Genomic DNA, 16,757 nt, shown 5'->3' with positions numbered 1-16,757 from the left:
AATGCTCAAAGTCTACCCCTAAAGACATACCTCCTCCAAATATGCCATATCTACCCATCCTTTCTTAATGGTTCCACTAACTACAAACCAAATATTAAAATCTATGAGAGTATGGTGAACATTTTTATTCAAACCACATTCCAGCAGCTGGGTGTGATAGTCTCTGGCAGTATCATACTACAAATGACACTTAGTCCAAATTCAGACTACATAGTCTTTCTCAGTTTAAAATTCTAAAGTGCTTCAGAGACATAAAGAAACCTCTCAATTTTCACAACCAACAAAACCAAGTTGTGGAAGTTGCATTTTTCTTCCTACTATGTGGGTTTTGGGTATTTACAACAGACCCTCTGGCTTGACAGCAAGCTTCTTTGTTTTCAGGGTCCAGCTTCAACATAGATCAGAGTTCTCAACTGGAAGCAGGGATATCTGGAAGGCACATAATAAACAGATACAGACTACATTTCAGGTACAAACTGACAATTTTTCAAGGCTTAAAGTTGCTCTCTCTCTCTCTCTCTCTCTCTCTCTCTCTCTCTCTCTCTCTCTCTCTCTTTCTCTCATATATTGAGGCTGCACATACTCTGCATTCTCTTGAATACTCTGCTTCTCTCCTCTGTTCTTTTCTTTTCTCAAATCCCACACTCCTACACACATCTGTGTATTTCCCGTTCACTCACTCAATATTCATCACATACACCTTACACACACTCTCCACACACACATATCAGGTTCTCTCTTCACTCACTCCGCACATTCTCATGTTCTACTCACTCTACATTCATCTCATGCACACCTCACGCACACCTCACTCTCTCCTTACTTGCTCTCTACTTGCTCCTCATTTGCTCACTCTTCACATGCTCTCTCTCCTTTCTCTTGCCCCAGTCTTTTATTGATACTCCAAAAGCAGATAGAGAAAAAAAAGACATTGTGTATTCATTGCCAAATCAAATTCAAAAGAATAACCACATCCTACAAAGAATCCAGAATTACAATGGTTCCCCAATGTTTCAAGCTTCCCCTATTCCCAGCTCTGTGGCCAAAATAATAATAATTGAAAAATTCTCATTATTTAAACTTTAACTTTTGGCTTACTAGACCAGATCTCAGTGCTCTGAGGTCATCTACTTGCATTTTCCTGTAAAGCACGTATGATAAATGACATGGGCAAAGCTGTCAGGCAGTGGCCAGAAAGAATCAATTAACCCTTAACTCAGTAGTTCCACTAGCTTTCTGCTTCTTCACATTGCACACAATGACTCTCTTAAGAGTCCTAGTGTTTTCACTAAGGTTTACTAATATGTAATTTTCTGTATTCTATACTTAAGAATTTATATATATTGTTTAGAGATGAGACCAACAGAATAACAATATCATTTATTTAACATTTTGATTTCTAATAGGACACAGACTTGCAAGTTGGTTTATTAGTTTCTATAGCAAATTAGAATTTGGATTGACACATGATATTATATATATATGTTTTAAAGGTAAGATTGAATAAGTAACACAAATAAAACTCTATTAATGGTAATATATTGATTAATAAGCTACTGATTAATATTAGCCTAGTGATTGCACAGGTTTAGAGACACTGGTAATATTCAGTAAAATATGCTGAGTATCATATTTATATCAATTTTATCATCTAATCTTCAAACACAAAAAGGTTTATTATGCTAAAGTATCACTGTTTTGAACTGATAAAATTCTTAAAGTTAGACTTTTAATATACTTTCAAATAATTATTTTCATAACTATATACAAATACCTACCTACCAATAGCTTTGAGAAATAAAAATAGGGGTTTCAATTTGAAGTCAATATATGGCTAAAGGGATATGAAAAAAGAAAATTTCTGATAATATGAGAACTCAAAAATTATTCTGAATTCATTTGTGACTTATCAGCTTCTTTATAGCATTTTTAATATCTTCATTTCTCAGTGTGTAGATGTCTGAATTCACTTGTGACTTATGAGCTTCTTTACGATATTTTTAATATCTTTATTTCTCAGTATGTAGATGTCTGAATTCACTTGTGACTTATCATCTTTTTTATGGCATTTTTAATATCTTTATTTCTCAGTGTGTAGATGGCTGGATTAAGGAGAGGTGTGATCACTGAGTAAAATACAGCAAGAAACTTGTCAACCCAGGTGATGCTAACTGGCCACAGATAGATGAAAATGATTGGCCCAAAGAACAACAGAACCACTATGATATGGGATGTGCATGTAGATAGGGCCTTTGATGAGCCATCTTTAGAATGATGTTGAACAGTTAATAGAATGTAAGTATAAGATATAAGCAAGAGGATGAAACAAGTTGTTGCTAAAATGCCACTGTCAGCATTTATTAGGATTTCCAGAGTATCAGTATTCATGCAGGCTAATTTCATCACCAAAGGAATATCACAGAAAAAGCTGTCTATCACTCTAGGTCCACAGAAAGGTAAGTCCAAAATCAAGAGCATCTGACTAATGGCATGCACAAATCCAACAATCCATGATATCACAACGAGCCAGATGCACTTCTGTCTGTCCATGATGCTGCTGTAGTGGAGTGGCCTGCAGATGGCCACATACCGGTCATAGGCCATTGTTACAAGAAGCACCGACTCACTTCCTCCAAAGAAATGTACACAGAGGATCTGACTCATGCAGCCCCCAAAGGAAATGGTTTTATTTTCTTTTAGGATATCAGTTATCAGTTTGGGGGTGGTTACCGAGGAAAGGCAGAAGTCAATAAATGATAGATTAGCTAACAGGAAGTACATGGGAGAATGGAGATGATGATCAATGATGATCAATATCACAACAAACAGGTTGCCTACCACAGCCATCAGGTAGAGGATGGAAAATGGTAGTAAGAGGAAGATCTCAAGTTGCCTTGAGGAACACAATCCCTGAAAAATAAACTCAGAAGCCACAGTATGATTAGAGTCTTCCATTAAATAAACAACACAAAGGACCTGCAGAAAGAGACAGATGAGAAAGAGAGAGAGAGAGACAGAGACAGAGAGACAGAGAGAGAGACAGAGAGAGAGACAGAGAGAGACAGAGAGGGACAGAGAGAGACAGAGACAGAGAGAGAGAGAGAGAGACAGACAGACAGACAAAGAGACAGAGAGAGAAAAAGAGACAGAGAGAAACAGAGACAGAGCAAGAGAGAGACACACAGAGAGACACACAGAGAGACAGACAGAGAGTTGAACCAAAGTCTCCTGAAATAGAAACAATAAGGTTTTGGTAAGAGTTAAGGAAACAAAAATAATACAAATTAAAATCTTTTCAACTTATCCAGCCCACATTTAAATTATTTCTTTCTTATGTTTGTACATTGTGTCTTAGCAGAGACGCTTCATTTATTGTTGCATGGTTGTCAACAACTTTGTATATCTGAAAGACAGTATGTATATTGTTTAAAGTATTAGTAGAAAATATTATCCTTATATTTTTAAGTATTAAGTCAACATTTGTGTACAGATTCAAAGATAATTTCTTCAATGAGTATCTGAGAAAAAGTTTTAGCTTCTTGGCCATTGTAATTTTAGACTGACCAACTATTGATATATTTCAAACAAAAACTCAAAATTCCAGTCTCAGTTCTATTTTTGACTGTGTATCAACACACAGAATAAACCAATATATAAGCATGTTGAGAAAAATCTGTTGGTAAATATAAACTGAGAACAGGAGTGCTGAAGATACATTGTCAGCATTGTCGATTCTTGAACTTTGGTCTTATCAATAGAAGTGTTTCTTTGTCCATTCTTATAGGCTTTAACTCCAAATGGTTAGATTTCATATAACAGTTCAAACGTTTCAAGAAACCTTCTTACTCTGCCTCTCAATCTTTTCTTCCTCTCTTTATTCCTTCCTTTTGTCCTCCTTTCTTTCCTTCTTTCTTTCTTCCCTCCTTCCTTCCTTCCTTCCTTCCTTCCTTCCTTCCTTTCTTCCTTCCTTCCTTTCTTCTTTTCTTTTCTTTTCTTTTATTTCTTTACTTTCTTTCTTTTCTTTCTTTCTTTCTTTCTTTCTTTCTTTCTTTCTTTCTTTCTTTCTTTCTTCTCCCTTTACTTATTCCTCATCTAAATTCCTATTCTTTCTCTTTATTACTTTTAGATTTGATATTGGAAGATTAAAACGTCAAACTATTAGCAGATATTGTGAAATATTTCTCTTAAGTACTTTAAAGGCATTCTGTTGAAAGTACTGGTTATTGATTTTCTTGTGCAAATCTCTTCAATAAAGTAACAATAATGGAGTGCAAACACATACTTGTCTCTAAAGCCTCCAACATTACTTCCAGACTAGTGGATAACTGACAAGAAGCTTGATTTTGAGAAGTCAAAACAAATTAATGATATTTGCAAAAATTGGTACTTTACTATTTAAAGATGAAATACAAATACAGAGTTTGTGTAATTTCTTTGTGTTCGAAATTCAGTGTACTTAACTTGAATATCTATGGCATTTAAATCATGGCTTTTATTGATTTTTGTAAGTTATTAGTGAATTATGACTATTCTAAGCACATCTACTTTCATCTCTCTCTTACCTCTATTAACTACTTTCCTAGAATATTGCCTGTATTTTGAGATAATAAACAATCCAATAATCATTAAACATTGGATCAAGTTTATTGTCCCATGAACACAGTACTTTTCCAAGCTAAGAGACTTAGAACTTATAGGAGTACAATAAGAACTCATTAGATGTAAGCATGTAAAATTGCTTTAAGTGTCCAGTAGTCTCAAGGATTTGTTGAAAGGGAAAACTTGTACAATGATACTTTTTTGTACAAGTTTTTCATCAAACACAATTACAAATGCAAGACCCACTGTAAAGTCATCAAGGGGATAAAACAATAATTGTGCTACTAACGCAAAGGAACAAACCTTAAATGAGTAGTTGCAATGAAAATGAAATGTAGCAATTATTTTATGATGTACTCATGCTACAGGGATCACCTTGTAAACAGTTCCTTTCTTTTGATTGATGTCTCCTCTAATTCTCCCTTGAATCGGAAGCTATTTCATTGTCGTTCCTGCTGTGACCAATTTTGTTAAGTGTGTCGCCTCAGTTTGGCTTATATACACTGACAGCAGTTATGGCTGCCTTGGAAACTTTCCCATTCTCACATTAAACAAGATTAAGCAGTTGGAAAGACTTTTGCTTTTATAATCCATGGGGATCTGTAGTCTCTAATGTCTACTGATTTTAATATAAGAACTCAATAATAAAGAAAACAATTCTGTTCACTTTATAAATATTGTTATAATTTTTTGTATTAGTATTTTGCATGCTTTGAAAATATACATGTTATACAATGAATCACATGTACCAGTGAGTTTCTATAGTAGGTAAAGTCACTAGCTGCCAAATCTGATGACCTGAGTCAGTTCCTGTCACCCTCATGGGAGGAGAGACCATCTCCTTCAAGTTGTCATATGACCTCCACACCTGCTGTGGCATGAGTTACAATACATATATAGACATACCTAAAAATGTGCCAATGGGCACACCCATAAATAAACATAGTATTTATTTTTAAAGAGAAAAATCTTGCCTGTAGTTTTACAGTACACATATACATTTAGACAAGCATCTCAACACCTGTAAATGGCAAAAGAACCATTTGTTTCCTGCTGATTGTCCTCTGTTACTTTGTTTTCAACCCATTTCATGCCCATAACTCATGCAAAGAGTCTTATAGTTTGTACTATTTGTATTTTAATAAATTTTATGGAGAAAATAACAGTGAACACCATTAGTTTTTGATATATATACAAATAGTGAAGTTGGAACTTCACTATTTTTATTATTTTTATATTTTTACTCTGTGTGCAATAAAAGCATCTAAAAAATCTTTTCAACTTTTTATCCCATAATACGACTATATCAAGTAGACTTTTCATTCTGTACAGTAATTCTCTAGAATAATTAAGCACAAAAACCTGAAAATTTATAATAAACTCTACTTTTTTTATTTTTTTACCCACTCGCCTATTGATGATTGCAGTTCGAAATCTTTCTGTTTATTAACTTTTTAAAAGTCTGCCTATAACTGAAAGCATACATGGTTATGTGTGCTTGCTTTTGTGTGTGTGAGTGACTGTGAGTGTCTGTGTGTGTGTGTGTGTGTGTTTTCACATAGCATCATGCACTCCACATTCAATGCTGGCATTACATTAGTATTATATTCTTCTTTTTCAATTGATTCTAATTCAAATTCAAAGGAATAGTTAGTCATGACAAAAAATGTTGACCAAGATTTGGAGGGTTATAGAAATTCAAAATCAGAAACCACAGACCCACTTATTTGGTTGGTTATATGAACAAAAAAGTTTAAAATCGCCTTCTTATAGAAAATGAAAATGTATCACCCTGTGAAGGTAAGATGTATCCCTTTTGATCCTAATACTTTGTTCTTGGCTAAAAACATGGAAGTTAGAGATAAGTGGACCGAGTAACATTAGGAAAGTGAAGTGTATTGATCAGGATTTAATACAAGAAGAAATGGGAAATAGCAGTGTAAAGAGGCTCCTGCCTTTAGTAGTAGTAGCATGCACAGGGTGAAGCAGGAGAGGCAGAACTTCAAGAACTACTGGGCGTTCAAAATAATCCTTACATAGTAAATTATTTGAGTTGTAAAGAAAAAAAACTGCTAATATATTAAATTGAGTGAAGAAAATGTGTTATTTTCTTGTTATTTAAGAGCAGATATGTTGGATTTTGTTTTGTTTTGTTGCATTTTGTTTTATTCGAATCTTAAAGATGGAATTCTTTCTCCCATGGCTCTCTTCTTCTATGAGAATAATTTCTGTTATATTTCATGTTAATGCTGTTCTTTACACACTGAATATTTTGCCTGGTATACTTGGTGTATGTTTTGTTTTTGTTTACATGAGTTACTGTGGAGTCAGATACATGTATTGAATATTTATATGAATAAATATTTACATTTTAAAATAACAACTCCATATGGAATATTTATTAGTGCATTGTATACATGTGGAAGTGAGATATGATAACCAATGCTAATGTCAAAATATAGCTTCTACTAAAATATTTTTCTACAAAAGACACTATGCTTAGCATATTATCTCACTTAAACATCACAAAATTTCTAATGCTATATTTTAAATCCGTTTTATTCTGGAGACACTTACTTTTAGAGGGTTGAAGAATCAGAGTTAGTCTTTTATCCATAGGTAAAGAATACAGTAATTCATACTCCTAATTATCAAACTATGTTCTCAAAGGGCAGCCCATTAAATATACATGGTGAATTTTCAAAGGAGACCCACAACTAAAGTATATTTTTATTTTATTTTATAAACTAATTTATATTTTACACTCCATATTCCATCCCGCCCCCACCCACCCTCTGACTGCTCCACATCCCACACCTCCTCCCCACCACCTGTCTCCATGTGGATGCCCCCACCTGACCTCTAAACTTCCTGGGACCTCCAGTCTCAAGAGGTAGGTGCATCATCTCTGAATGAACACAGACCCAGAAGTCCTCTACTCTATGTGTGTTGGGTATATGTTGTCTGTTTGGTGGTCCAGGGTTTAAGAGATCTCAGGGATCCAGATAAATTGAGACTGCTGGTCCTTCTACAGGATCACCCTTCTCCTCAGCTTCTTTCAGCCTTCCTGAATTCAACAACAGGGCTCAGCTGTTTCTTTCTATTGGCTGGGTGCAAATATCTGCATCTGACTCTTCCAGCTGCTTGTTGGGTCATTTGGAGTTCTAACATGATAGGTCCCTTTTTTTGTGAGTGCTCAATAGCCTCAGTAATGGTGTGAGGCCTTGGGACCTCCACTTGAGCTGGATCATACTTTGGGCCTACTGCTGGACCTTCTTTTCCTCAGGCTCCTTTCCATTTCCATCCCTGTAATTCTTTCAGACAGGAATAAGTATGGGTCAGAGATGTGACTGTGGAATGGCAACTGTGAAAGCAATCACAAGTGGGGAGAAAGGGAGGGGCATGAGAGGGAAAGTGGACAGGGGAGGGAAAGAAGGGGGAAAGGGGAACCTGATCTGGTTTTAGGTAAGGGAAAAGGACTGAAGCCCTGAGGGCCAGCAGAAAGAATGAAAACAGGCAACCTCAAGAAATAGAAAGTTGGAGGGACCCTCCAGAATGCACGAGAGACCTGGGAGGTAAGAGACTCAGGAATCAAACAGAGGGACCTTAGATGAAATGCCTGACAGTAGGAAGAGGGAACTTAAAGAGCATACCTCCAGCAGGAACACAACGAAATTTTATATAATTTCTACTTTCTTTAAAATATTAGTATGATGCCCTGTTTTTGTTGTTTCCATTTATGGTGGTTGTTTCTGTTTGTAAATATAGATAATTTTTGTGGTGTCAGGTAGGAGGTAGCAACACCTGATGATCATGAATGTTTAAGGTCATTCTGGCAATAAATAGTGAGGTAGAGGCCAGCCTTGGTTACAAAAAGGGCCTGTCTCACTTTTGCTATAACGATACCTACAGATGTACCTTGCTCAGCCATCATTATTAGATAAGCATCTTCTTAAAGTAGATGGGAATAATCACAGAGGAACACAACTGTACAATTCATAGAGAGATTGAAACTTGGAAAATAAGTTTTACATGGGATGTCTTCATCAACCTCCTTTCTTCATGGTTTGGGAATCTATGTGAAACAGGAGGCAAGAGTTTGTAAGAGCCAATGAGATAGATGGTGCCAAGGAAATAGTGTTTTTTTATTTCTTTTTTTTTATTAGGTATTTATTTCATTTATGTTTCCAATGCTATTCCAAAATTCCCCACCCACTCCTACTTCTTGGCCTTGGCGTTCCCCTGTACTGAGGCATATAAAGTTTGCATGACCAATGGGACTCTCTTTCCAATGATGGCCTATTAGGCCATCTTCTGATACATATGCAACTAGAGACACGAGCTCCGGGGGGTACTAGTTGGTTTATATTGTTGTTCCACCTATAGGGTTGCAGATTCCCCCAGAATCTTGGGTACTTTCTCTAGCTCCTCCATTGGGGGTCCTGTAATCCGTCCAATAGCTGACTGTGAGCATCCAATTCTGTGTTTGCTAGGCCCCCGCATAGTTTCACAAGAGACAGCTATATCTGGGTCCTTTCAGCAAAATCTTGCTAGTGTATGGAATGGTGTCAGCTTTTGGAAGCTGATTATGGGATGGATCCCCGGATATGGCAGTCTCTAGATAGTCCATCTCAGTTCCAAACTTTGTCTCTGTAACTCCTTCCATGGGTTTTTTGTTCCCTATTCTAAGAAGGGGCAAAGTGTCCACCCTTTGGTCTTTGTTCTTCTCGAGTTTCATGTGTTTCACAAATTGTATCATATATCTTGGGTATTCTAAGTTTCTGGGCTAATATCCACTTATCAGTGAGTACATATCATGTGAGTTCTTTTGTGATTGGGTTACCTCAGTCAGGATGATGCCCTCCAGGTCCATCCATTTGCCTGGGAATTTTATAAATTCATTCTTTTTAATAGCTGAGTAGTACTCCACTGTGTAAATGTACCACATTTTCTGTATCCTTTCCTCTGTTGAGGGGCATCTGGGTTCATTCCAGCTTCTGGCTATTATAAATAAGGCTGCTATGAACATAGTGGAGCATGTGTCCTTCTTACAGGTTGGAACAACTTTTGGATATATGTCCAGGAGAGGTATTGCAGGAACCTCCGGAAGTATCATGTCCAATTTTCTGGGGAACCACCAGACTGATTTCCAGAGTGGTTGTACAAGCTTGCAAACCCACCAACAATGGAGGAGTGTTCCTCTTTCTCCACATCCTCGCCAGGAACTGCTGTCACCTGAATTTTTAATCTTAGCCATTCTGACTGGTGTGAGGTAGATTCTCAGGGTTGTTTTGATTTGCATTTCCCTGGTGATGATGCTGAACATTTTTTCAGGTGCTTCTCAGCCATTCGGTATTCCTCAGGTGAGAATTTTTTGTTCAGTTCTGAGCCCCATTTTTAATGGGGTTATTTGATTTTCTACAGTCCACCTTCTTGAGTTCTTTATATATATTGGATATTAGTCCCCTATCTAATTTAGGATAGGTAAAGATCCTTTCCCAATCTGTTGGTGGTCTTTTTGTCTTATTGATGGTGTCTTTTGCCTTGCAGAAGCTTTGCAGTTTCATGAGGTCCCATTTGTCAATTCTCGATCTTACTGCTCAAGCCATTGCTGTTCTATTCAGGAATTTTTCCCCTGTGCCCATATCTTCAAGGGTTTTTCCCACTTCCTCCTCCATAAGTTTCAATGTCTCTGGTTTTATGTGAAGTTCCTTGATCCACTTAGATTTGACCTTACTACAAGGAGATAGGAATGGATCAATTCGCATTCTTCTACATGATAACATTGACTTCCTTTTGTTGTCTAATTGTATTGGCTAGACCTTCAAGAGCTATATTGAATAAATAGGGAGAGAGTGGGCAGCTTTATCTTGTCTATGATTTTAGTGGGATCACTTCAAGTTTCTCTCCATTTAATTTGATATTGGTTATTGCTTTGCTGTATATTGCTTTTATTTTGATTAGGTATTTGCCTTCAATTTCTGGTTTTTCCAAGGCTTTTAGTTGAAGGGGTGTTGTAGTTTGTTAAAGGCTTTTTCAGCATCTAATGAGATGTTCATATATTTTTTTTCTTTGAGTTCATTTACATAGTGTATTCCATTGATGGGTTTTCATATACTAACCCTGCACCTCTGGGATGACACGTACTTGATCATGTTGAATGATGGTTTTGATGTGTTATTGGATTCAGTTTGTGAGAATTTTTGAGTATTTTTGCATTGATATTAATAAGCAAAATTAATCTGAAGTTCTCTTTATTGGATCTTTGTGTGGTTTAGGTATCAGCATAACTGTGGCTTCATAGAATGACTTAGGTAGTATTTCTTCTGTTTTTATATTGTGGAATAATTTGAGGAATACTGGTATAGGTGTTCTTTGAAGGTGTGATATAATTCTGCACTAAAACCATCTGGCCTTGGGCGTGCATATATATATATATATGCATATAAGTGTATATATATGTGTATATATATGTATATATATATATGTATATATATGTGTGTATGTATATATACACTTGATTTACATTTCAAATTACCTTTCCTGGTATATCACCCCCCAAAATCCCCTAACCCATGCCCTCTCCTCCTGCTTCTATGAGAGTGTTCCTCCACCCACCCATTCCTACCTCCCCGCCCTGGAATTTCCCTACACTGGGACATCAAGCCTTCACAGAACCAAGGGCCTCTCCTCCCCCTGATGCCTGATAAGGCCATCATTCTCTGCTACATATGTGTCTAAAGTCATGGGTCCCTCCATATGTACTCTTTGGTTGGCAGTTTAGTTACTGGGAGCTCTGTAAGGTCTGATTGGTGGATATTGTTGTTCTTCCTATGGGGTTTCAAACCCCTTCATCTCCTTTAGTCCTTTCTCTAACTCCTCCATTGGAGACCCTGTGCTCAGTCCAACGGTTGACTGTGAGCATCACCTCTGTATTCGTTAGGATCTGGCAGAGCCTCCCAGGAGACAGCTATATCAGGTTTTTATAAGTAAGCACTTCTTGGCATCCACAATAGAGTCTGTGTTGGTGACTGTATAATAGATGGATCCCTATGTTGGGCAGTTTCTGGATGACATTTCCTTCACTCTACTCCACATTATGTCTCTGTATTTTCTCCTTTGAATATTTTGTTCCCCATTCTAGAAAGGACCAAAGAGTATTGATAATAGGTCTTCTTTAAAGGTCTGATAGAATTCTGCACTAAACTCATCTCATCCTGGGCTTTTTTTGGTTGAAATACTTTTAATGACTGCTTCTATTTCCTTAGGAGTTATGGGAAAGTTTAGATAGTGTATCTGGCCCTGATTTAATGTTGGTACCTGTCTAGAAAATCATCAATTTCATCTAGAATTTCTAGTTTTATTGAGTATAAGTAATTATAATATGATCTGAGATTTTTAGAATTTTCTATTTCTGTTATGTCTCTCGTTTTATTTCTGACTTTGTTGATTTCAATACTGTGTCTGTGTTATTTAATTAGTTTGGCTAGAGGTTTATCACATGTTGATTTTTTTCAAAGAACCAGCTTTTTCTTTTGTTGATTTTTTTGTAGATTTCTCTTTGTTTCTAATTGGTTGATTTCAGCCTTGAGTTTGATTATTTTTTGCTATCTACTCCTCCTGGGTGTGTTTGCTTCTTTTTGTTCTAGAGCTTTCAGATGTGGTGTTGAGTTGCTAGTGTAAGATCTCTCCAATTTCTTTATGAAGACATTCAGTGCTACATTGCTAAATCTTACATTGCTTTCACTGTGTCCCATAAATTTGGGTATATTGTGCCCTCATTTTCATTAAATTCTAGAAAGTCATGAATTTCTTTCTATATTTCTTCCTTGACCAAGTTATCATTGAGTACAGAGATGTTTCATTTCCATATGTATATGGATTTTTTCTTGTTTTTGTTGTTATTGAAGATCAATATATATCCATGTTAATCGGATAGAATGTATAGGATTAGTTCAATCTTCTTGTATCTGTTGAGGCTTGTTTTGTGACCAATTATATGGTCAGTTTTAGAGAAGGTGGCATGAGATTCCAAGAGGAAGGTACATTCTTTTGTTTTAGGATAAAATGTGCTATAGGTATCTGTTAAATCCGTCTGTTTCATAACTTTTGTTAGTTTCACTATATCTGTGATTAGTTTCTGTTTCCATGATCTGTCCTTTGGTGAGATTATGGTGTTTAGGTTTCCCACTATTATTGTGTGAGGTTTTCTATGTGTTTTAAGCATAAGTAAAGTTTCTTTAATGGGTGTGAGTACCCTTGCATTTGGGGCATAGATGTTCAGAATTGAAAGTGCATCTTAGTGTATTTTTCCTTTGATGACCATGAAGTACCCTTTCCCAACTCTTTTGATAATGTTTGGTTGAAAGTCTATTTTATTGGATTTTAGAATGACTACTCCAGCTTGTTTCTTGGGACTGTTTGTGTGAAACAATGTTTCCCAGCCTTTTAGTCTGAGATACTTTCTGTCTTTGATTCTGAGGTATGTTTTCTCTATGCAGAAAAATGCTGGGTCCTGTGTACATATCCAAGCTGTTAGCCTATGCCATTTCATTTGGAAATTGAGTCCATTGATGTTGAGATATATTAAATAACAATGATTGGTTGTTCTTGTTATTTTTGTTGTTACAGGTGGCATTAAGTTTGGGTTGTTGTCCTGTTTTGAATTTGTTGTGAGATAATTAATTTCTTGATTTTCCTTAGGTGTCATTTCCCTACTTGTATTGGAGTTTTCCTTCTATTATCCTCTATAGGGCTGGATTAGTGGAAAGATATTGCTTAAAGTTGGGGGGAGGAGTTGTTGGGAGGAGAGAGGAACTTAATCTGGTATTGGGTGAGGGAAAAAACTAAAACCCTGAGGGCCAGCAGAAAAAAAATGGAAACAGGCAACCTCAGGAAATAGGAAGTTGGGGGATGAACCTCCCAGAATGAACCAGAAACCTGGGAAGTAAGAGACTCTCAGAACTCAAAGGGAGGGACCGTAGATGAGAAAGTAGAGAGAGAGAACTTACAGAGCTCACCACCAGCAGGAAGACAGGGCACCTAGTGAGGAATGGGGTTGCCAGACCACAGGCACATCTCTGACCCATAATTGCTTCTGTCTGAAAGAATTACAGGGATGGAAGTGGAGAGGAACCTGAGGAAAAGAAAGTCCAGCAATAGGCCCAAAGTGGGATACAGATTAAGGGGAGGTCCCAATGCCTGACACTATTACTGAGGTTAATAGTGGAGAGCTCACAAAAAGAGACCTTCATGACTGCCCTCCGAAAGACCCAACAAACAATTGAAAGAGTCAGATGCAGATATTTGTACCCAACCAATGGACAGAATTAGCTGGGCCCTATTGTTGAATTAGGGAAGGCTGAAGGAAGCTGAGGAGAAGGGTGATCCTGTAGGAGGACCAGAAGTCTCAATTTATCTGGACCCTTGAGAAGTCTCAAACACTGGACCACCAAACAAACAGCATAACCAGCTGATATGAGGCCCCCAACATAGTACAGTAAAGAACTTCCGGGTCTATGTTCATTCAGAGATGGTGCACCTAACCCTCTGGAGAGTGGAGTTTAGAGGTTAGGTGGGGTGGTGGGTAGGGGCATCCACATGGAGACAGGGGGTGGGGAGGAGGTGTGGTATATAGAGCAGTTGGAGGATGAATGGAGGAGTATGCAATATGGAGTGTAAAAAATAAATTAATTTTAAAAATTGATTTTGTCATAGACTATCTTGGTTTCTTTATCTATAATGATTCAGAGTTTCAGTAGATATAGGAGCCTGGGCTGCCATTTGTGTTCTCTTAGACTATGTATGAGATTTGTCCAGGATCTTCTGGGTTTTACTCTCTCTATTAAGAAGTCTGTTGTAACAAGTCCCTTCCGGTCCACTGAAGAACTGGGGTTCCTGGTACGGGGACTCTTCGGACACCCGAAAGGACCCACACGGAATCCCCCACAGGATCCTAAGACCTCTGGTGAGTGGAACACAGCTTCTGCTCTCTGGTGAGTGTAACAGAGCATCTGCTCCAATCCAATCATGCTTGACATGAGACTGCATTAACCAGGGAAGCAGATAACCCAGCCTGATCAGGGGAACAAGTCCCTTCTGGTCCACTGCAGAACCAGGGTTCCTGGTCCAGGGAATGTCCAGACACCCGAAATTACCCACACAGAATCCCAGACAGGATCCTAAGACCTCTGGTGAGTGGAACACAGCATCTGCTCTCTGGTAAGTGGAACACAGCATCTGCTCTCTGGTGAGTGGAACACAGCATCTGCTCTCTGGTGAGTGGAACACAGCTTCTGCTCCAATCCAATTGCGCAGGACCTGAGACTGCATTTACCAGGGAAGCAGATAACCTGGCCTGATCAGAGGCACAAGTCCCTTCCGGTCCACTGCAGAACCGGGGTTCCTGGTCTGGAGAGTCTCTGGACACCCCCAAGGTCCTCACAGTACCCTCCACGGGATCTTAAGACCTCTGGTGAGTGGAACAAAACTTCTGTCAGGAGGCAGGTACGAACACCAAATATCTGGACACCTCTCCTGAAAGAGGAGAGCTTGCCTGCAGAGAGTACTCTGACCACTGAAATTAAGGAGAGAGCTAGTCCCCCATGTCTGCTGATAGAGGCTAACATAATCACTTGAGGAAAAAGCTCTAACTAGAGACAACTATAACAACTAGCTCCAGAGATTACCAGATGGTGAAAGGCAAACATAAGAATTCTACTAACAGAAATCAAGACCACTCACCATAATCAGAACGCAGCACTCCCACCCCACCTAGTCCTGGGCACCCCAACACAACCGAAAAGCTAGACCTGGATTTAAAAGCATATCTCATGATGATCGTAGAGGACATCAAGAAGGACTTTAATAACTCACTTAAAGAAATATAGGAGAACACTATTAAAGAGTTACAAGTCCTTAAAGAAAAACAGGAAAACACAACCAAACAGATAGAAGTCCTTAAAGAAAAACAGGAAAACACATCCAAACAGGTGATGGAAATGAACAAAATCATACTAGACCTAAAAAGGAAAGTAGACACAATAAAGAAAACCCAAAGTGAGGCAACGCTGGAGATAGAAACCCTAGGAAAGAAATCTGGAACCATAGATTCGAGCATCAGCAACAGAATATAAGAGATGGAAGAGAGAATCTCAGGTGCAGAAGATTCCATAGAGAACATCGGCACAACAATCAAAGAAAATACAAAACGCAAAAGGATCCTAACGCAAAATATCCAGGAAATAGAGGACACAATGAGAAGACCAAACCTATAGATAATAGGAGTTGATGAGAATGAAGATTTTCAACTTAAAGGGCCAGCAAATATCTTCAACAAAATTATAGTAGAAAACTTTCCAAACCTAAAGAAAGAGATGCCCATGAACATACAAGAAGCCTACAGAACTCCAAATAGACTGGACCAGAAAAGAAATTCCTCCTGACACATAATCAGAACAACAAATGCACTAAATAAAGATAGAATATTAAAACCAGTAAGGGAGAAATGTCAAGTAACATATAAAGGCAGGCCTATCAGAATTACACCAGACTTTTCACCAGAGACTATGAAAGCCAGAAGAGTCTGGACAGATGTTATACAGACACTAAGAGAACACAAATGCCAACCCAGGCTACTATACCCAGCCAAACTCTCAATTGCCATACATGGAGATACCAAAGTATTCCATGACAAAACGAAATTCACACATTACCTTTCCACAAATCCAGCCCTTCAAAGTATAATAAAAGAAAAAAAAAAAAAAAACAATACCAGGAGGGAAATCATGCCCTAGAAAAAGCAAGAAAGTAATCCCTCAACAAACAAAAAAGAAGACAGTCACAAGAACAGAATGCCAACTCTAACAACAAAAATAAAAGGAAGTAAAAATTACTTTTCCTTAATATCTCTTAATATCAATGTACTCAATTCCGAAATAAAAAGACATAGAATAACAGACTGGGTACACAAATGAGACACAACATTCTGCTGCTTACAGGAAACCCATCTCAGGGAAAAAGGCAGACACTACCTCAGAGTGAAAGCCTGGAAAACAATTTTCCAAGCAAATGGCCTGAAAAAACAAGCTGGAGTAGCCATTCTAACATCGAATAAAATCGACTTCCAACCCAAAGTTATCAAAAAAGACAAGGAGGGA

At 37.7% G+C, this 16,757-nt stretch overlaps 1 protein-coding gene across 1 annotated transcript; it reads right to left on the bottom strand.

The window, feature by feature from the left end:
* Positions 1-2,037: 2,037 nt before the first annotated feature.
* Positions 2,038-2,955, bottom strand: LOC147005847 (olfactory receptor 4K3-like). The gene has a single exon (XM_085829533.1). It carries the CDS (start codon positions 2,953-2,955, stop codon positions 2,038-2,040), a length of 918 nt encoding a protein of 305 aa, XP_085685659.1.
* Positions 2,956-16,757: the final 13,802 nt, after the last annotated feature.

Source organism: Mus caroli, unplaced genomic scaffold, assembly GCF_978045245.1.
Source record: "Mus caroli unplaced genomic scaffold, Mus_caroli_1 scaffold_2, whole genome shotgun sequence".
Lineage (NCBI taxonomy): Eukaryota > Metazoa > Chordata > Mammalia > Rodentia > Muridae > Mus > Mus caroli.
Note: the sequence above shows the minus strand (reverse complement) of the source record. Positions and strands in the feature narration are given on the sequence as shown.

Coding starts and splice junctions, on each gene's coding strand:
- LOC147005847 (XM_085829533.1), bottom strand. CDS start 2,955: ATGGAAGACTCTAATCATACTGTGGCTTCTGAGTTTATTTTTCAGGGA.